The sequence below is a fragment of the Rhinoraja longicauda genome, chromosome 28 (assembly GCF_053455715.1).
Source record: "Rhinoraja longicauda isolate Sanriku21f chromosome 28, sRhiLon1.1, whole genome shotgun sequence".
Taxonomy (NCBI): domain Eukaryota; kingdom Metazoa; phylum Chordata; class Chondrichthyes; order Rajiformes; family Arhynchobatidae; genus Rhinoraja; species Rhinoraja longicauda.
Window position 1 is genome coordinate 531,070 of NC_135980.1, and position 20,891 is coordinate 551,960.

The 20,891-nt window shown below is 47.2% G+C and overlaps 2 protein-coding genes and 1 pseudogene across 2 annotated transcripts; 1 reads left to right on the forward strand and 2 right to left on the reverse strand.

Moving 5' to 3' along the window:
• Positions 1-704: 704 nt before the first annotated feature.
• On the reverse strand, positions 705-5,765 carry LOC144607332 (histone H3-like). Its single transcript, XM_078424086.1, has 2 exons — positions 5,097-5,765; positions 705-736 (listed from the first exon to the last, which is right to left on the reverse strand). The coding sequence occupies exon 1, from the start codon at positions 5,763-5,765 to the stop codon at positions 5,355-5,357; it is 411 nt and encodes a 136-aa protein (XP_078280212.1). The 3' UTR covers positions 705-736; positions 5,097-5,354.
• Positions 5,766-10,404: 4,639 nt separating this feature from the next.
• Positions 10,405-10,867, reverse strand: LOC144607331 (histone H4-like; annotated as a pseudogene).
• Positions 10,868-18,548: 7,681 nt separating this feature from the next.
• Positions 18,549-20,769, forward strand: LOC144607328 (uncharacterized). Its single transcript, XM_078424083.1, has one exon. The coding sequence runs from the start codon at positions 18,576-18,578 to the stop codon at positions 19,605-19,607; it is 1,032 nt and encodes a 343-aa protein (XP_078280209.1). The 5' UTR covers positions 18,549-18,575; the 3' UTR covers positions 19,608-20,769.
• The last annotated feature ends 122 nt before the right edge of the window (positions 20,770-20,891 follow it).

Sequence of the window (20,891 nt, forward strand, 5' to 3'; positions counted from 1 at the left end):
GCTGCTCCGTACGAGCTTTTTGGGAGTCCGATGTCTCAGGGAGAGGTTCCTCTGCTTTCTTCTGCGGTTTGGTTAGTTCCCTCTGCTTTGCCCGTTGACGCTGTCCCTTCCCGCCTTTTCTGGCTGTTTTTCTCCTCGAAGCATTTTTAAGCTTTCTGCCGCCTTTCACCAACTTCCTGCGGCCGCCGTCCTTCATTCTCCGCCGGGATGTCTCTTTCTTTTGAGGTTGCTTCGCGGGAGCGGGTCTCTTGGTCGTACGTTTGCCCCTCTATTGTTTGGTGGCCGCAGCGCCACATACAAGCTCTTTTTCTCGCCACCCGCTGCACCTCGTCCTTCTGCTCCTTGCTCAGTTTAAAGGAGCCGGAAGCGCCCGTACCCGTGACATAAACCAACGAGCCAGGTTCCTGACCGTCTGGTTGATTTGAGAATCCCCAGGAATGAAATGTTTTCAACAGCCGTCGCTATTAAACCTTTCTACATTTCTTTTCACCGATACGTGTCTTTTTAGTGGCCACTTTTTTTCGGCCCCTTTTTCGGAGTCTACGTTCGCCCTGTGACCACGTGGATTTTCTTCGGGTTCTCCGATTTCCTTACACACCCTAAAGACATACAGGTTTGTAGGCTAACTGGCTTAGTATAATAGTTCCAACTCTGTGTATGATAGTGCCAGTGTGCTGGGATCAATGGTCGGCGCGGACTCGGTGGGCCGAAGGGCCTGTTTCGTGCTGTATCTAAACTAAACAAAAGGAGAAAAATGCTTAAGGACAATAAGTTAGTGAGTAAAAGCAACAAGTTACTTCGCTAAATGTCCTGGGAATAATGCAGAAGTTGCAGGATCAACTTATCCCAAAGAGGAGGAAAGATTCCAAGGGGAGTAAGAGGCACCCGTGGCTGACAAGGGAAGTCAACGACAGCATAAAAATAAAAGAGAAGAAGTACAACAAAGCAAAGAAGAGTGGGAAGCCAGAGGATTGGGACTCTTTTAAAGAGCAACAGAAGGTGACTAAGAAGGCAATACGGGGAGAAAAGATGAGGTACGAGGGTAAACTAGTCAATAATATAAAGGAGGATAGTAAAAGCTTTTTTAGGTATGCAAAGAGGAAAAAGATAGTCAAGGCAAATGTGGGTCCCTTGAAGACAGAAGCAGGGGAATTTATTATGGGGAACAAGGAAATGGCAGACGAGTTGAACCGGTACTTTGGATCTGTCTTCACTAAGGAAGATACAAGCAATCTCCCAGATGTTCTAGTGGCCAGATATCCTAGGGTGACGGAGGAACTGAAGGAAATCCATATTAGGCAGGAAATGGTGTTGGGTAGACTGATGGGACTGAAGGCTGATAAATCCCCAGGGCCTGATGGTCTGCATCCCAGAGTACTTAAGAAGGTGGCACTAGAAATTGTGGACGCATTGGTGATCATTTTCCAATGTTCTATAGATTCAGGATCAGTTCCTGTGGATTGGAGGGTAGCTAATGTTGTCCCACTTTTTAAGAAAGGAGGGGGAGAGAAAACGGGAAATTATAGACAGTTAGTCTGACATCAATGGTGGGGAAGATGCTGGAGTCAATTATAAAAGACAAAATTGTGGAGCATTTGGATAGTAGTAAGAGGATTGTTCTGAGTCAGCATGGATTTACGAAGGGGAAATCATGCTTGACTAATCTTCTGGAATTCTTTGAGGATGTAACTAGGAAAATTGACAGGGGAGAGCCGGTGGATGTGATGTACCTTGACTTTCAGAAAACCTTTGACAAGGTTCTACATAGGAGATTAGTAGGGAAAATTAGAGCACATGGTATTGGAGGTAGGGTACTGACATGGATAGAAAATTGGTTGGCAGACAGAAAGTAAGCAAAGAGTGAGGATAAATGGGTCCCTTTCAGAATGGCAGGCAGTAACTAGTGGGGTACTGCAAGGACCACAGCTATTTACAATATATATTAATGACTTGGATGAAGGGATTAAAAGTACCATTAGCAAATTTGCAGATGATACAAAGCTGGGTGGTAGTGTCAACTGTGTGGAAGATGCTAAGGTTGCAGGGTGACTTGGACAGGTTGTGTGAGTGGACAGATGCATGGCAGATGCAGTTTAATGTGGATAAGTGTGAGGTGATCCACTTTGGTGGTAAGAATAGGAAGGCAGAGTATTATCTGAATGGTGTCAAGTTAGGAAAAGGGGACGTACAACGACATCTGGGTGTCCTAGTGCATCAGTCACTGAAAGGAAGCATGCAGGTACAGCAGGCAGTGAAGAAAGCCAATGGAATGTTGGCCTTCATAACAAGAGGAGTTGAGTTTAGGAGCAAAGAGGTCCTTTTGCAGTTGTACAGGGCCCTAGTGAGACCTCACCTGGAGTACTGTCTGTAGTTTTGGTCTCCAAATTTGAGGAAGGATATTCTTGCTATTGAGGGCGTGCTGCGTAGGTTTACTAGGTTAATTCCCGGAATGGCGGGACTGTCATATGTTGAAAGATTGGAGCGACTAGGCTTGTATACACTGGAATTTAGAAGGATGAGAGGAGATCTTATCGAAACGTATAAGATTATTAAGGGGTTGGACACGTTAGAGGCAGGAAACATGTTCTCAATGTTGGGGAGTCCAGAACAAGGGGCCACAGTTTAAGAATAAGGGGTAGTCCATTTAGAACTGAGATGAGGAAAACTTTTTCAGTCAGAGTTGTGAATCTGTGGAATTCTCTACCTCAGAAGGCAGTGGAGGCCAATTCTCTGAATGTATTCAAGAGAGCAAATAGACCTCTTAAGGATAGCGGAGTCAGGGGGTATGGGGAGAAGGCAGGAACGGGGTACTGATTGAAAATGATCAGCCATGGTCACATTGAATGGCAGCGCTGGCTCGAAGGACCGTATGGCCTCCTGCACCTATTGTCTATTGTCCCAACAATATGTTATTATGTGACTTGTTAATTGGTAGTTAAATTCACAATTAAACGTTGTGTGGTCTCGTGATAAAATAGTTCAATGTCATTCAACAGAACCAAGACACACAATCATTACACCGAGCCAATATGTGAAAGGATAGGGCAACATTAAAAATCCGTAGTTGGGAACTACAGATGTCGGTTTAAACCGAAGTAGTCTGAAAGCATCTCTGGAGAAAATGGGTGACATTTGAGGTCCAGACCCTTCTTCATTATACATTAATGTTTAATAATGTCTTGTATTTCCCGAGAAAAAAAAAACCTTTAAATTCCTGCACTTGATCTGACAAGCTTGATACGGGGGATATGTAGACACCCACCATGACAGCTCAGAAGGGCAAACGCCAATGGACTGTTGGACAGATCAAGATGTAGGGTGGTCAAGAATAAATGAGACCTATTTAGTATTGACATCATTTATAATCTGTGGATGTACATGTCGCGGTTCCTCGATACCACTCAATATTCCGCCAATTATAAACAGGATGAACATTCAATTCACCAATTTAAGGCTGCCCCATATCTTCCCCGATATCGCACACTTCTCTATTTTTGTTTACAACTCGACTATTTTATCTCTCGTCTCTGTGAACCCATCTGCCTCACTGATTCAGACCTGTCACGGCTTTCAGCTCCACTTTTCTTCTCCTACCTGCCCTCCATCAATAATTTAAATTCCATCAACGATTTCAGGCTCGCCCGTGTGCAAACGGGGAACCCCAACGATTCTTCCCGACCCAGCCTCATATAACATATAACATATAACAACTACAGCATGGAAACAGGCCTGTCCGGCCCTACCAGTCCACGCCGACCATTCTCCCTGACCTAGTCTCATCTACCTGCACTCAGACCATAACCCTCCAATCCCCTCCTATCCATATACCTATCCAATTTACTCTTAAATAATAAAATCGAGCCAGCCTCCACCACTTCCACCGGAAGCCCATTCCATACAGCCACAACCCTCTGAGTAAAGAAGTTCCCCCTCATGTTACCCCTAAACCTTTGTCCCTCAATTCTGAAGCTATGTCCCCTTGTTGGAATCTTCCCCACTCTCAAAGGGAAAAGCCTACCCACGTCAACTCTGTCCGTCCCTCTCAAAATTTTAAAAACCTCTATCAAGTCCCCCCTCAACCTTCTATGCTCCAAAGAATAAAGACCCAACCTGTTCAACCTCTCTCTGTAGCCTAAGTGCTGAAACCCAGGCAACATTCTAGTAAATCTCCTCTGTACCCTCTCCATTTTGTCGACATCCTTCCTATAATTTGGCGACCAGAACTGCACACCATACTCCAGATTCGGCCTCACCAATGCCCTGTACAATTTCAACATTACATCCCAACTTCTATACTCGATGCTCTGATTTATAAAGGCAAGCATACCAAACGCCTTCTTCACCACCCTATCCACATGAGATTCCACCTTCAGGGAACAATGCAGTTATTCCCAGATCCCTCTGTTCCACTGCATTCCTCAATTCCCTACCATTTACCCTGTACGTCCTATTTTGATTTGTCCTACCAAAATGCAGCACCTCACACTTATCAGCATTAAACTCCATCTGCCATCTTTCAGCCCACCCTTCCAAAAGGCCCAAGTCTCTCTGTAGACTTTGAAAATCTACCTCACTATCAACTACTCCACCTATCTTAGTATCATCTGCATATTTACTAATCCAATTTGCCACACCATCATCCAGATCATTAATGTAAATGACAAACAACAGTGGACCCAACACAGATCCTTGGGGCACTCCACTAGACACTGGCCTCCAACCTGACATACAATTGTCAACCGTTACCCTCTGGTATCTCCCATTCAGCCATTGTTGAATCCATCTTGCAACCTCACTATTAATACCCAACGATTTAACCTTCTTAATCAACCTTCCATGTGGAACCTTGTCAAATGCCTTACTGAAGTCCATATAGACAACATCCACAGCCTTGCCCTTATCAATTTCCCTGGTAACCTCTTCAAAAAATTCAGGCAGATTAGTCAAACATGACCTTCCAGGCACAAATCCATGTTGACTGTTTCTAATCAGGCCTTGATTATCCAAATAATTATATATATTGTCCCTAAGTATCTTTTCCATTAATTTTCCCACCACAGACGTCAAACTAATAGGTCTATAATTGCTAGGTTTACTTTTAGAACCTTTTTCCTCAGTCCGAACAAATTCCCCGGTTCTGGGATCCCAAGACACAGCGGCTTGGAAACAACATCACAAGTCTCAGCCGAGACACTGGAGACAACAGGGTTGGACTCCGCACAGCAACAGCGCCACAATTTCACCGAAACCTGTGCGGAGAGATTAATATAACAGGACAAGGGCGCAGTTCTTTCTGCTGCCGGTTCGGTGGCTCTTAAAAGAGCCGTTTGTTGTCGGTGGTGCACTGGCCGTGTTCAGGAGCGCTCCCCGCGGATGCGGCGGGCCAGATGTATGTCTTTGGCCATGATGGTGACTCGCTTGGCGTGGATGGCGCAGAGATTGGTGTCCTCAAAGAGCCCCACCAGGTAAGCCTCGCTGGCCTCCTGCAGGGCCATGACGGACGAGGTCTGGAAGCGCAGGTCTGTCTTGAAGTCCTGAGCGATCTCCCGCACCAGGCGCTGGAAGGGCAGTTTGCGGATGAGTAGCTCGGTGGATTTCTGGTAGCGCCGGATCTCTCTCAGAGCCACGGTGCCGGGCCGGTAGCGATGAGGCTTCTTCACTCCACCCGTGGCCGGAGCGCTCTTCCGCGCTGCTTTGGTCGCCAGCTGTTTGCGAGGAGCTTTCCCTCCGGTCGATTTGCGCGCTGTCTGCTTGGTCCGGGCCATTGCCCTTTAACAGCGGAACTCAGTCTGAAACACAGGGACTGGAATGACGGAGCCGGCTCTGGGAGCGGCTTTTAAAGCGTTGCTGAAGGGCCGGCCCACAGCTTGTGATTGGCTGGAGTGTAAGCGGTCTATCACAGTGTCCCAGCGCTGAGATTGGCTGCAGGTCTGTCAGCACCGGCCAGCAGTTTCAGAAGGTCTGAGGCCGGCGGAGAGAATATTATCAGCGACCAAATACAAGATTTAGTGACAGGCGGGGAGGGAACATTGTTTAGTTTAGTTTCATTTAGTTTAGTTTAGCTTAAGTTTTAGTTTAGTTTATGGTCACTAGTACCGAGGTATAGCGAAAAGATTTTCTGTTGCGTGCTATCCAATCAACAGAAAGACTATACATTATTACTATTAAGCCATCCACAGTGTACACGTGCAGGATAAAGAGAATAACACTTTGTGTAATATCAAGTCCAGTAAAGTCCAATTAAAGATCAAGGGTCTCCAATGAAATCCATGGATTGGTCCCACTGCTTCTGATGGACCAATGTATCTGCCAGTCAAGTACTGTGCAATTTCGTCATCCCTGTTAACTCCAAAAACTGCTTGATCACTCCCCTTCAAGGTGTACTTGAACACTTATTTGACTGACTTTACAGAGAAGCATATCTCAACGTTGATGTGACATTTGAACAGCTTCAATAGTTGAGCATTGCAGGGCACCACCGATTCAGAAGTAATAGGTCGATCCCAGCGTCCTTCTTGATGTCCCTGAAATCCTCCCATATCCAGAGATCTTCTCCTGTATAGAGGATATGAATCATCTCCATGCCTTGTGCTTTCGATAAACGGCTTCGGGAATCTCTTACTGCATCTTCCATTCTTCCAACAGGGAGAGGTGTGTAGGAAAATAACTGCAGATGCTGGTACAAATCAAAGGTATCACAAAATGCTGGAGTAACTCAGCAGGTCAGGCAGCATCTAGGAGAGAGGGAATGGGTGACCTTTCGGGTCAAGACCTTTCTTCAGACTGAACAGGGAGAGATATGATCGCAGTATAGTCCATGAATCATGTGCTTCAGTACCAATCCATGCAGCTCACGATCTACTTGCGTGTCTGGTATTTCAGCTTGCACAAATCTGTCAAAATCTCATGGTCGTGGCTTAGCCGCTTCGTCAAGCCACAGCAGACAGTGCAAATGAGGCAGGCCTCTCTTCCGATATTCCAGTCGAGACAAAATCTATACAGTTTCCAAAGAGGCTATCTGGTCCCGTGAAGTATTCAATGAATAGTTTTCTTTTCAGATCACATACTCTCTTAATCAAGTCTGGTCCATCACACGGCTGCTGATTCAGAAAGAGGCAACAGCGGATCTTGCCCCACTTTGGATTATAAGTCATCATAATGAAGAACGAAGCATTGCCGTACTTCTGAACGTACATCATGGCGTCCTGGCATCGTTCTATCATGTGTCTCCATCCACCGACAAATGTCGAGGAGAGGATGGTGCGCTTTCCGACGTTTTCCAAATCATCATTATCATTTAATGCATCCGTCAGGCCTTTGTAAGTTGTCAATCTCAATGATGCTTGACTCATGCGAATATAATTGAGACTATCACTCTCAATATTAGCTGCCATATCAACGACATATTGTTAAACCTCCTCTCAAAAGGCGGTTTAATTCACTATCATGATTCATGATCCTATAGGCATTATATCGCATTGCTGTCAATTTCTTGCTGTTACTCATTTCGAGTTGGTGATGCCATCCATCATCTCCACGCGGAAAGAAAAGGACATATTGAAAACTATCATACGACCTATGAGACTCTGAAATGATCCGCAGGCCTCCTCCTCTTTCGTTCAAGACAATGTGCCGTGTTCTCGCCTCAGGTTCATCATTGTTTGGTATTATGACGGCAACTTCGTCGGCAATTGGTGCGTTAAACCACCTTTCATGTTCAAAAGCTGGCCAGCGATCTGGATCAATGATGATTGATGCCTCTGGTAAATCTCTCATTTTTCCATTGCTGTTTGAAGAGAATAAATGTAAGGGTTGTATCGTCTTATCAAGTTTTCAAGCATCTCAACAATCTCCTTTTGAATACCAGCATCTCGCGGTATACCCATTCGCAATTCAATCCATAAAATAGATTTGCAAGAATTGACCGGTCTAGGTCAGGCATCAACAGACCAATGTAATAATGAATCTGCCCTTGAATGATGACTGAGGGATTCCAGCCGGGCCTTGGTGGCACCTCTTCCTTGGCACCGAATGACGTAATATGAAAGAAGCAGTTGCATTGTTTAATATTCTTTCAGAATTCGTTTGCTTGTGGTGTGTCAATTGTGTACAATCCCATCAGTTCATCAGGTAGTGTCTGGAGAGGAACAATGTTAACCTCACCCTTCATGCAGCAAAAGTTTGCGGTTTCTCTGGAGCAACGGTACGCTCGACACTGAGGGCAAACCTTAGTCATTTCACCAACATCAGCAGAAAGATTTCTCCTTGTGAGTTGTGCATTTCGTCTCGTTGTATCTCTGGCTCGCTGTTCAGGCAGTATTCTAATTCTTCCATCTCCCGTCTCTTCATCCCTTCTGCTTTGCCTTCTTTCTCGTTCATGCTCGAGATGTTCAGTTCTTTCTTGTTGCGTCGCTTCATTCCTTCTGTCTTGCGTTCTTCCTAGATCCTTGAGACGTCAATATGTCAGCAGCCATCTTTAAACACCCCACAGTTCTTGGCGGCGCTCCAGGCCAGTCCCGCTTTATTAATTCAGTTGCGCCCCGACCTTGAGTGTCTGACCTCAGCCCGAATCGCTCTGACCTGGGACCGACTCGCTCCAACCTGGGTCCGACTCACTCCGACCTCGAGGTTCCGGCCTTGGCCCGACTCACTCCAAATTTTATGTTCCGACTCGGCCCGACTCGCTCCGACCTCGACGCTCCGATGGCCGGGACTCCTTCCTCGAGGGACCCCGACCGTCGGGACTTCGCGCCGGATCTGTAGGCCGCGGCGCCCTGTGGGGTGTCCTCCGTCGTGTGGCCGGCTAGTCGGGCCTGCTTGCATGTCTCGTCCCGCATACTGTACCTTTGGAGCTGCGAGGTTATCTCAGTAACTGCTACATCGCAGTGCTGTTATTTGCAACCTTGTAGAATGACTGTGGACAGACAGTCAGGACATCCAGCACAACCTGATAAATGAGAGTGACATTTACACTAGATACTCGATATGGATCATGTGCAGGCAATGAGCTTAGTTTATTTTGGCATCATTGGGCACAGATGGGCCTGTTCCTGTTCTGTGATGTTCTCTGCTCTAGGTTCTATGACTGCAACAGTTCAAGGAGGCACCTCAGCCTTACTGTTTCGAGGGATGGTGAGGGATGGGTAATAAATGCTGCCCTTATGATGATGCCCGGGTTACAAAAGGGAGATGTCAGGGGCAATTTGCAACAAACAGGTTGATTCTAAAGCTCTTCAATAATTTGTAAACCCACAAATCAAGAGTGCAGGGAATACTCTCAACTCATCTGAGTAACGGCAGCTGCAATATTCAAGAAGTGTGAAGCCATTCAGGGAAAGATGTTCTAAATGGTTTGAGGGTATCCTTCCTTGAACGGTCTGAAGAAGGTTCCCGACCAGAACTCTCGCCTATCCATGTTCTCCAGAGATGCTGTTTGACCCGCTGAGTGTCTGCAACCCTTTGTGCCTTTTTTCAGAGAAGGATACCATTGATTGGCACCTTGTCCACCATAACATCACTGTGGCCACACTGCACCATTTACGGAAACTCCATAAGATTTCTTCAGCAGCACCTCCCTAAACGGAAGCACAAAGGCAGCAAATACAACAATAGATGTGACAAAGACTGAATGATTAATTGTTATGAATGGTTTAAAGTTCAAATCCCCTGTTATTTCCTTATCAACATTTTAAATAACTGACTCCCCAGAAGAGTTGGCAGTTCGGCCAGGTGTTTGTCAAGGCAAACCATTTCCACCCCTATTTGTCTGACAGATTTAATTCAATGCACTGCATGCCTCCAACCAATCTACATGTAGTGTTTTGGTAACGCACAATATTAAATTAAAACACCCAGTTTAATTTTATTATCACCCTGATCTTCACTGCCTACATTGTATGGTACATTCCACTGGGATCAGTGCTGGGAACACTATGTGTTCAGACACAAAGGAGCTGACATTTAAGGAGCTACTAAATTAAGATTGTGAAACTGTAAGAATGTACTGTATAAAAATCTAATAAGAAAATACTGGAACTGTAAAGTTACAATCATCATGGAAATCAAGCACACTTTTAAGTAAGGAGAGAAGGCAAAATTAATTACGTTGATAATAATCTCTGAAATTGTAAAGTGGTTTGTTAGATTTGTCATTTTAATCCGTAGAATTGGGAAGAATGTGATGTTACCATTATTGTACATAAAGAAAACAGAGTAACTAGATGGAGGAGATTGTGACCAGAGTCGAGGGGGGAATTGATTAGATAAGAATTTTCAATTTAATGTTATAGATTTGCCACGTGTAGGATAATTGTTTCCTGTTCAGAGCAGTTATCGGTCTTTTAGGATGATGTAGTGGTTCTGAAAAGAACCTTTGATTTTCTGATCACTTCTCACATTAATCTTTTAGCCCCCAAATCCATACAATGTGCGCCCCTGGCGTTTCAGTGCATACACCACGTCCATTGCTGTCACTGTCTTGCGTTTCGCATGTTCCGTGTAGGTTACTGAATCCCGGATGACATTCTCAAGGAAAACCTTCAAAACTCCGCGCACTTCCTCGTAGATGAGGCCAGAAATACGTTTGACGCCACCTCGTCGAGCCAAGCGACGAATGGCTGGTTTGGTGATGCCTTGGATGTTGTCTCGAAGAACTTTACGGTGCCGCTTTGCACCACCCTTGCCAAGCCCCTTCCCACCTTTTCCTCTCCCTGTCATGACGACAAACGCTGTTTCCCAACTGAAAAATAAACGGGTGCCTCGACTTGTTCTTATACCGGCTGTGCGGACCTGGGTGAAGAACAAAAAAACGCGAGGCAGTAAATATCACGTGAATCATCCTTCAGCGCAGACCTATCACTGCCGACATCAAATGAAATTAAATAAACAATGCTCTTCCCCAACGGAAAAAAATGCGGATATTTGTTGATTATCTTGCAATTTGTAACATTATATGTATAATTGCGACAACAGAGTCGTTTTTATGGGAAATGAAAGACTTTTTTGGCAGGGAAACGAATTATGTGAGGTTAACATTTCACAAAATGCTGGAGTAACTCAGCATCTCAGGAGAGAAGAAATGGGTGACGTTTCGGATCGAGACTCTTCTTCAGACTGATGTCAGGGGGGCGGGATATAGGTGGAGACAGGAAGATAGAGGGAGATCTGGGAAAGGGGGAGGGGAAGAGAGGGACACAGGAACTGTCTAAAGTGGGAGAAGTCGATGTTCATACCACTGGTCTGCAAACTGCCCAGGCGAAATATGAGGTGCTGTTCCACCAATTTCCGGTGGGCCTCACTATGGCACTGGAGGAGGCCCATGACAGAAAGGTCAGACTGGGAATGGGAGGGGGAGTTGAAGTGCTCGGCCACCGGGAGACCAGTTTGGCCAATGCGGACCGAGCGCAGGTGTTGAGCGAAGCGATCACCGAGTCTGCGCTTGGTTTCGCCGATGTAAATAAGTTAACATCTGGAGCAGCGGATGCAATAGATGAGGTTGGAGGAGGTGCAGGTGAACCTCTGTCTCACCTGGAAAGACTGTTTGGGTCCTTGGATGGAGTTGAGGGGGGAGGTAAAAGGACAGGTGTTGCATCTCGTGCGGTTGCTGGGGAAAGTGCCTGGGGATGGGGTGGTTTGGGTAGGAAGGGACGAGTGAACCAGGGAGTTACGTAGGGAACGGTCTCTGCGGAACGCAGAGAGGAGAGGGGATGGGAAGATATGGCCAGTGGTGGGGTCCCGTTGTAGGTGACGGAAATGTTGGCGGATGATTTGTTGGATCCGCTGGACGGTGGGGTGGAAGGTGAGAACGAAGGGGATTCTGTCCTTGTTGCGAGTGGGGGGAGGGGGAGCAAGAGCGGAGCCGCGGGATGTAGAAGAGACCCTAGTGAGAGCCTCATCTATAATGGAAGAGGGGAAGCCTCGTTTCCTGAAGAAAGAGGACATCTCTGACGCCCTAGTGTGAAACACCTCATCCCGGGCGCAGATGCGGCGTAGACGGAGGAATTGGGAGTAGGGGATAGACTTTTTGCAAGAGACCGGGTGGGAAGAAGTGTAGTCCAGATAGCTGTCAGTGGGCTTATAGTGGATGTCAGTCACTAGTCTGTCTCCTGTGATGGAGATGGTGAGGTCCAGAAACGGGAGGGAGATGTCAGAGATAGTCCAGGTATATTTAAGGGCAGGATGGAAATTGGAAGTGAAGTGTATGAAGTCAGTGAGTTCTGCATGGGCACAAGAGGTAGCACCAATGCAGTCGTCGATGTAGCGTAGGTAGAGTTCGGGGATGGGGCCGGTGTACGCCCGGAACAGGGATTGTTCGACATACCTGACAAAGAGGCAGACATAGCTAGGGCCCATGCGAGTGCCCATAGCTACGCCTCTGGTTTGGAGGAAGTGGGAGGTGTCAAAGGAGAAGTTGTTAAGGGTAAGAACCAGCTCTGCTAGACGGAGGAGAGTGTTGGTAGATGGGGATTGGCTGGTTCTACGGTCGAGGAAGAAACGGAGGGCTTCAAGACCATCCTTGTGGGGGATTGAAGTGTAGAGTGACTGGACATCCATGGTAAAGATGAGGGAGTGGGGGCCTGGGAACCGGAAGTTATCGAGGAGATGGAGAGCGTGTGAGGTGTCTTGGACGTAGGTGGGGAGAGATTTAACCAGGGGGGATAGGATGGAATCGAAGTAGTTGGAAATAAGTTCGGTGGGACATGAGCAGGCAGAGACAATGGGTCTGCCGGGACAGTTCTGTTTATGGATTTTGGGTAGGAGGTAGAATCGGGCTGTACGGGGCTGGGGAACTATACGTTTGGAGGCATTGGAGGGTAGATCGCCGGAAATGGTGAGGTCCGTGATGGTGCTGATGATGAAGGTCTGGTATTTGTCGATGGGGTCATGGTCCAGGGATAAGTAGGAAGAGGTTCAGCCTTCCCGAACCAGATGCCCAGCACCTTCAAGAAGTCAGGCTTGATGGTGAAGGGGATGGATGATCGGTCGGGCCAGTTGCCAAAGAGCATGGCCTCGCTCTTCCTGCGGTTTACCCTGGCCCCCGTGGCCAACTCAAACTGGTCGCAGACGCTGATCAGTCTGCTGACCGACCCTGGATCCGAGCAGAAGACGGCGACATCATCCATGTACAGGGAGGCCTTGACCTGAGTGCCCCCACTGCCTGGCAATGTCACTCCTCTTATGCTCGCATCCTTCCTGATGGATTCGGCAAAGGGCTCAATACAACAGACGAAAAAGACAGGGGAGAGAGGGCAACCCTGCCTGACTCCAGACCTGACGGGGAAGCTGTCTGATTCCCATCCATTGATTTGGACTGCGCTACAGATATCGGTGTAGAGCAGTTGTATCCACTTCCTGATTCCCTCCCCAAAGCCCATTTTGGAGAGCATGTCCCTCATGTACGTGTGCGATATCCTGTCGAAGGCCTTCTCCTGGTCCAAGCTGACCAGGCAGGCATCCACCCGTCTGTCCTGCACGTAGGCAATGGTGTCTCTCAGCAGCGCCAGGCTGTCTGAGATTTTCCTGCCCGGTACAGCACAGGTTTGGTCCGGGTGGATCACCTGTCCCAGAGCAGACTTGACCCGGTTGGCAATGGCCTTAGACAGGATCTTGTAGTCTACATTCAACAATGTGATGGGTCTCCAATTCCTTATATCATTCATCTCCCCCTTCTGCTTGTAGATTAGGGTGATGCTGCCCTTCCTCATAGAGTCTGACATGCTGCCAGCTAGAAGTATGTGGTTGTACACTTCCAGCAGGTCCGGGCCCACCCAGTCCCACAGAGCCGAGTACAACTCTGCCGGTTAGCCCTCGCTTCCGGGAGTTTTACTCGAGTTAAAGGAATGGATGGAGCCAGTCAGCTCCTCCAGGGTCAAGTGGTTGGTCCAGACTCTCCCGCTTGCTGTCGTCCAAGACTTCCGTGATGGAGGACAGGAAGTTCTGGGAGGCAGTGCTGTCTGTGTTTTTTTTGTCGTACAGATCCTTATAAAAGGATCTGCAGATCCTCAGCATGTCTGTCTGCAAGGATGTTACCGAGCCGTCCTCCTCCCCAAGACTGTTGATCACAGAGCTCCCCCTGTGAACCTTATGGAAGAAAAGTGTGAGCATGTCTCATCCTGCTCAACGTGGCGGACCCTGGATGATCTTGGAGGATTCAGAGGTAAAGAGCCAAGCTTGCCGGCCCTTCACCTCTCTCAGTTCCTCCCTCACATCCACCCCTCTCTTCTGCAGAAGGAGCAGTTGCTGCAGATCTGTCTGGAGTTGACACAATTCCCTCTTACCCTGTCTTGCTCTCTGAACACCTATGGAGACGAAGAACTTCTTGATGTTCTCCTTGGTTGCTTCCCACCAGAGTGTCGGGGAGTCAAAGAGGTGCCTAACAGTTCTCCAACATGCGTAGTCCCTCTTTAGCTCCTCAACGTTCTCTGGGGTCAACAGCTCCACATTTAACTTCCACGTCCCTCTGCCCGCCTTCCGGTAGGTGACAGGTGGCTTGAAGGAGGCAGTGGTCAGAGAAGAACACCGGCTTGAGGTCGGTGTGTCTGACCGTGACGACCTCCGATGTGATGAGGAAGTCTATCCGGGACTGGGCTGAACCGTTCGGTCCTGACCAGGTGAACCGCGGCTGGGCCCCGCCTGCAGGGTCGCTGAAGGCGTCGTGCAGCTTTGCGTATTTGACCGTCTCCACCAGGAGCTTGGAGGTGCCGTCCAGTCTGTGGTTGGCCCTGCCGGATCTATGATGCAGTTGAAGTCACCGGCCAGAACGAGCGGCCGGGATGTGGCCAGCAGCGGTGGGAGCTGCTGGAGGACGGCCAACCGCTCGCTCTGCACGGGTGAGGCATACAAATTAATCAGCCGGAGCGGAGAACCACGGTACATTACATCCACCACCAGGAGACGCCCCCCCACCACCTCTCTGACCTCAGTGAGGGTTCTTCTTCGCTGGAACTTGATGGGCAGCGTCCAGTAGTGTCACCAGTCTAACAAGAGCAGGGCTCTCACACCAGGGACGACATGAGTGGCAAGAAGGTTTAGGCTGAAGAGAGGTGTAGACACTGAATTTGCTTCTTCTCCTCTTTCTATCACCATCGGGCATAAAACCACATTCCATCTCCACATTGTCTCAGTTTCTGATCTGTGGGAAACTGCCATTGGATGCAATTGCAGTCTTTGATTGGTCGTTAAGAGAAATAGTTAATTGCTCATTGGTGAAAATGTAACCAATTGATTGGTTGTCGTTGAATCCGTGTGGAGGAACTTTATGCAAATTTTACTAGTCAAGTCAAGTCAAGTCAATTTTATTTGTATATCACATTAAAAAACAACCCACGTTGAACAAAGTGCTGTACATCTGATTAGGTACTAAGGAAAAAAATGAAACATACAGTAGCACGCAAACAGTTCACAGCGCCTCCTCAATGAGCCTCAAACGCTAGGGAGTAGAAATAGGTTTTGAGCCTGGACTTAAAGGAGTCGATGGAGGGGGCAGTTCTGATGGGGAGAGGGATGCTGTTCCACAGTCTAGGAGCTGCAACCGCAAAAGCGTGGTCACCCCTGAGCTTAAGCCTAGACCGCGGGATAGTGAGTAGCCCCAAGTCGGCTGACCTGAGGGACCTGGAGTTAGAGAGGTGGGTTAGAAGATTTTTGATGTAGGGGGGGGGAAATGTCCATTTAGGGCTTTATACGTGAATAGGAGGAGCTTGAAGTTGATTCTGTACCATACAGGGAGCCAGTGGAGAGAGGCCAGAATCGGGGTGATGTGGTCCCTTTTACGGGTACCCGTCAGGAGTCTCGCTGCGGCGTTTTGGACCAGTTGCAGGCGGGACAGGGAAGATTGGCTGATCCCAGTGTATAGGGAGTTGCAGTAGTCTAGGCGGGAGGAAATGAAAGCGTGAATGATTTTTTCTGTGTCGTCGAATTGGAGGAAAGGTTTGATTTTAGCTATGGTACGAAGTTGGAAGAAGCTGGCTTTTACCACAGCGTTGACTTGCTTATCAAATTTTAATGCAGAGTCAAATATCATGCCGAGGTTTTTGACATGCGGTTTGACTAGGCAGGATAGGCTTCCAAGACTGCCTGTTATCGATTTGATGGAGTCAGGGGGGGGGGGGGCGAATAGGATGACCTCAGACTTGCTCTCATTTAATTGTCGGAAGTTCTGTGCCATCCAACATTTTATGTCCTCAAGCCAGTGTAAGAGGCTGTTTAAATTTGACTGGTTGTTGGGTTTCAGGGGGAGGTAAAGCTGAGTGTCATCGGCATAGCAGTGGAAAGAAATGCCGTGCCTTTGAATGATTTGGCCAAGGGGGAGCATGTATAGAGAGAAGAGAATGGGGCCTAGGATGGAGCCTTGTGGAACTCCGCAGGAGAGGCTAGCTGGAGCAGAGGAATAACTGCCTATGTTAATGGCGAAACTCCTATCTTTGAGGTACGAAGCGAACCAGCTCAGGGCAGTGCCATCAATGCCAACCGCGTACCGGAGACGGTCAATAAGGATGGTGTGGTCCACTGTATCTGTAACCACTGTACTATTTGTATTTTCAAATGTTCCACAAAAACGATATTTAAATGTAGCGGTTTTTAACCGCCAGAACTCCAGTGGCATCAAAAGAAACCGTATGATTCCAGACTAAAGAATTTGCCATAAATAAACTCTAGATGGAATATCCTGCCTGCTTTAGGTAGTCTTCTAGTTCTTTCATCTCCCGTCTCTTCATCCCTTCTGCTTTGCCTTCTTTCTTGTTCATGCTCAAGTCGTTAAGTTCTTTCTTGTTGTGTTGCTTCATTCCTTGTCTTGCGTTCTTCCTTGTCAGACGTCCCAGCATTGGTTTTTACAAATTCATAATTTTGATGTCCAAAATTCAGAATTCTACATTAAAATTCATAATATGGCGCATAATGCAACTTTTCAGCCAAAAAAAAGTATGCACGCCAAATGTGCATATGCGTTGCGCTACGTTCATGTGTGAGAAACGACTATTATTTCCAACAGTCTGTAGTTCTTGGACTCCATGTACAATTCAGGCCTATCATGAGTATATTCTGCTATTTATAGAAAGGTTATTGAACAGAAATACTTTTTACAACACAAAGAAAAAATTGTTTTGTTTTGTTTTTCTATTTTGCTTTTCCCTTACACATCCCAATTCTTTTGGTATTCAATAAAAGAACAATGGCTGAGCGGCGATGGCGATGCCCGGGGTTTGGAGCGGGAGCGGCGGTGACGTTCCCCCCACGTAGGACGTGGAACCAATCGGGCGACTGGTGGGAAGTGGGAGCTGAACGCCAAATGGCGACCCTCCCCCAACTGCGCAAGTACAGTCACCCGGCGGCCATCTTACATAAGTTCAGCGTGGGTCTGGCGGCCATCTTACGTGAGTACCGGCCCCGACTGTGCATGCGCGTTTTTTAGAAAACTTTAAAATGTGAATAACTTTTAAAATATGACACCGATTTCAATAAAACTTCTTCCATTACCACCAAACCGATGACAGTGAGTAAGGTGGGCCTAAAATTGTCGCGCTGTCATGTACCATTTTGGCTGCAGTTCGGGAACAAACAAACGAGAGTTTTAGTATGTAGATAGTGCTCGGACCATTTTTGAGCAGATAGAGTTTATATGAAATACTATGAATCGTGTCTCAATAACGATGGACCAAATAGCATTTTAGTTTAAGAGAAATGTCTGTTCAACGATAAACCCTCAATAAAACTCTAGTGCCGTAAATGTACCTGGCAAAGTCACTATACATTTTATGCCTGTGCTTATTTTGAGAAGCAACATTTATTTTGCCTTTGTAAAATACATCATAGAAATAGATGAGTATTTGCAATAATAGGAATGTGTTTACAAGAAAACTTAAATAAAACTTTATTTTGACAGAACGTTTGATTTATTTTCACAGGTGGAGGAGCTTAAATGATAGCCCATGATTAGTACTGGTATTGTAATTTAATGTAATAACTTTTTCTGTGTTTAATATGCTGATGACAGGAGGCCGTCTCTGATGATGACATTAACCTGTCAAGTGACAGATAGTCTCACCGATCGTCGGTTAAGTTTGGGAGCGATCATTTGTAGTTATGGAATACGGTGCTTGACAAGGTCACGAAAGCAGATGGAAAGCACATGTTCAAAATAGATGGGAAAACACATTTATAAAATTCATAAAGCTTGGGGTAGTGAGATAGATGATGGTGACAAAAACCATTACAACCGACTGGTAATCAAACATATTTTTACAAACAACAAATGTGGGAGAAAAGCATAACGTTATTTGGTTGAAAATACTTATTTATTTTATATCAGAATTTGAATCAATTCATCAATGGAATGAGTCTTCCATAACATAGCAGTTTTCTCTCTTTACAATGTATCATAGAATTTGTGGGTATTAAGATGCATTTTGAGCCTTACTTTTATAGACCACCAAACCCTCAACCAAGTTTAAACATGGACAATTTGGTAACGTGTTGATTGGAGCATCCGGGATGCCATTTTGCCGTTAACTCACCAATGTATTACCTCTTAGGAATAGGAATAGGAGTAGGCCGAGCGTATATGCAGCATTTTAGTCGGCATGGATGAGTTAGGCGGAAGGGCCTGTTTCCGGGTTTGCTCTTTCTCGTCCGTCTTCGCCTCATATAAATGGCTGCTGGCGCTCATCGCTTCACTAGTTTCAGCCGCTCCTGGAGATTGGTATCGAAAGAAGTGGAAAGAACGGATTCCGGGATACTCCGACATGGCTGAGAACCAAAAGTCGGAATTTTCCGGCGACTCCGGCGGGGGCGCAGGGGGAGGAGGAGGCGGTGGAAGCGGCAGTACCCCGCCTCAGGCTCGGCCAGCGCCGGATAAGGGAGTGAAGAAGGGGCGGCGGCAACAACAACAGGTTCAGCCGCAGCCCAAGCCAGTGCAGCTGCCCAAGAAGGCGCCGGTCGGCCCCACCGTTACCGAGCGCGTCCTGTCGGTGGCGGCGTCCAGCAAGCAGCGGCGCGGCATCTCGCTGGCCGCCCTGAAGAAAGCGCTGTTGGCCATGGGGTACGACGTCAGCCGCAACAACAGCCGCGTCAATCGGACGGTTCGCCTGCTGGTGCTGAGGGGCTCGCTGGTGCGGACCAGCGGCACCGGCGCCTCCGGCTCCTTCAGGTTCAACCGGACAGCGGCGCCCAAGCGTGAGAAGAAAGCGGGGGCGGCCCGCAGGAAGGCGGTGTCCAAGCGGGAGAAGAAAGCGGGGGCGGCCCGCAGGAAGGCGGTGTCCAAACGGGAGAAGAAAGCGGGGGCGGCCCGCAGGAAGGCGGTGTCCCGCAAGCCCACCACCGCCCCTTCCAAGAGGTCGACGCTCAGGAGGAGGAGCCCCGAACGCCAAACAAAGCCGCGCCGGACCGCAGCCCGACCCTTCAAGCGCCGCCCAAGGACGGTCGATCGTCCCCACGCCAAGGCCCGGTCCCGCCTCCCGCCCATAGGAGGCAGATCACGGACGACGCGGGTCTACCGCCGGCAACAGTCTGTCAAAAACAGGAAGGCGGCCCGCGGACGAATCCAGCGACCGGTGGGTCGCCCACGCAAAATCCGGACCAAGGGGCTGGTAGAAGGAACCATTCTCGTCTGTTGATGTTCCCTCGAAGGGGTTAAATATATAATACACTTATAAAAAGGCTCTTTTCAGAGCCACTAAATGATCAAAATAACAGCAAAGCCGTTGGACGGGAGCACATTAAAAAAAACTAAGATAGAATAACGTTGACTTATTTAAGTTGTCACTGAGCTGCAAAGCTGTGATTCTATACAGACATTAACAACTATAAATTGCGACAAGCCCAACAAATGCTTATCGGAAGAATATGGATATATTGATCTGGATTAATTTCCTCAGAATTATTCAGCAGTGGCTGGTGACGTAACGCTGGGGTGGAATTTGCTGGGCATTTTAGATGTACTGTGATCAGATGTATGGCAAGTCATATCCTAAAATCGTCACTGAATTATATTACAGTTGGGAACATGGGCGTTTGTATGAATTTTGAAAATCACAATTATGCGATCCAAAATATTAACTTCCATTAAAGATTTGAATTGATCAAGAAGACAATTGTAATATGGGAGATAATACGATATTATTTTATGCATGATATTATTTGATATTATTTTATACATTAGACATTGTTACGGTATTATTTTATACATTGTTGTTTAAGGTTTGTAACTACTTAGGCATTAGGCGCCTCTCTGTAACTAATTAAGGCGCTCTAGACATTCCTTACCCTTGACACGTCTCTGTAACATAACACTCCTTTGCTTTAGCTTGTACCCTTGCTTTAGCCTTGATGATAAGGGTAGCAGAATCCGAAGAGATGCAGACATTCATCAATGAATAGGATTTAATGGTGGCAAGAGAAGAGATAAGGAAAAACATAGGCCTTGGGGTGATGGATGGATGTGAGGGATGAACTAGCAGGAAATAAGGGAGGCGAAATATGAAGGGATGTGAGCATTGAGATAAGGATATATTACTAAATGGGATTTAATGGTGGCGGGACAAACGGGTACTATAAAGAAATGAAGGACTGAAGAAAGGAGTGTGGGTATGAGGTAATGCAAAGGAGATAAGGTTTAGAATAATCCTATAAAAATAGGCTGCCCGGTGTACTAAGTGTACTAACCATCTGACTAGATGGTTGACATCCTGATTGTTCCAGCCGTTGTTTGCAAATAAAGGCTTTTAACTTCTTGAAGAATTCTCCGTGTCATCTGCTTCATTTTGAACACCGGTAACCACGACAAAATTGGCGTAGTCGGCAGGATCGGAAAGAGGCCCGTTCGATAACGGACGACAAGCTAAAGGCGCTTCCAAGCCCATCAGGGGCTCCCCGGTTCAACAGGTAAAGGGTGGCCATCC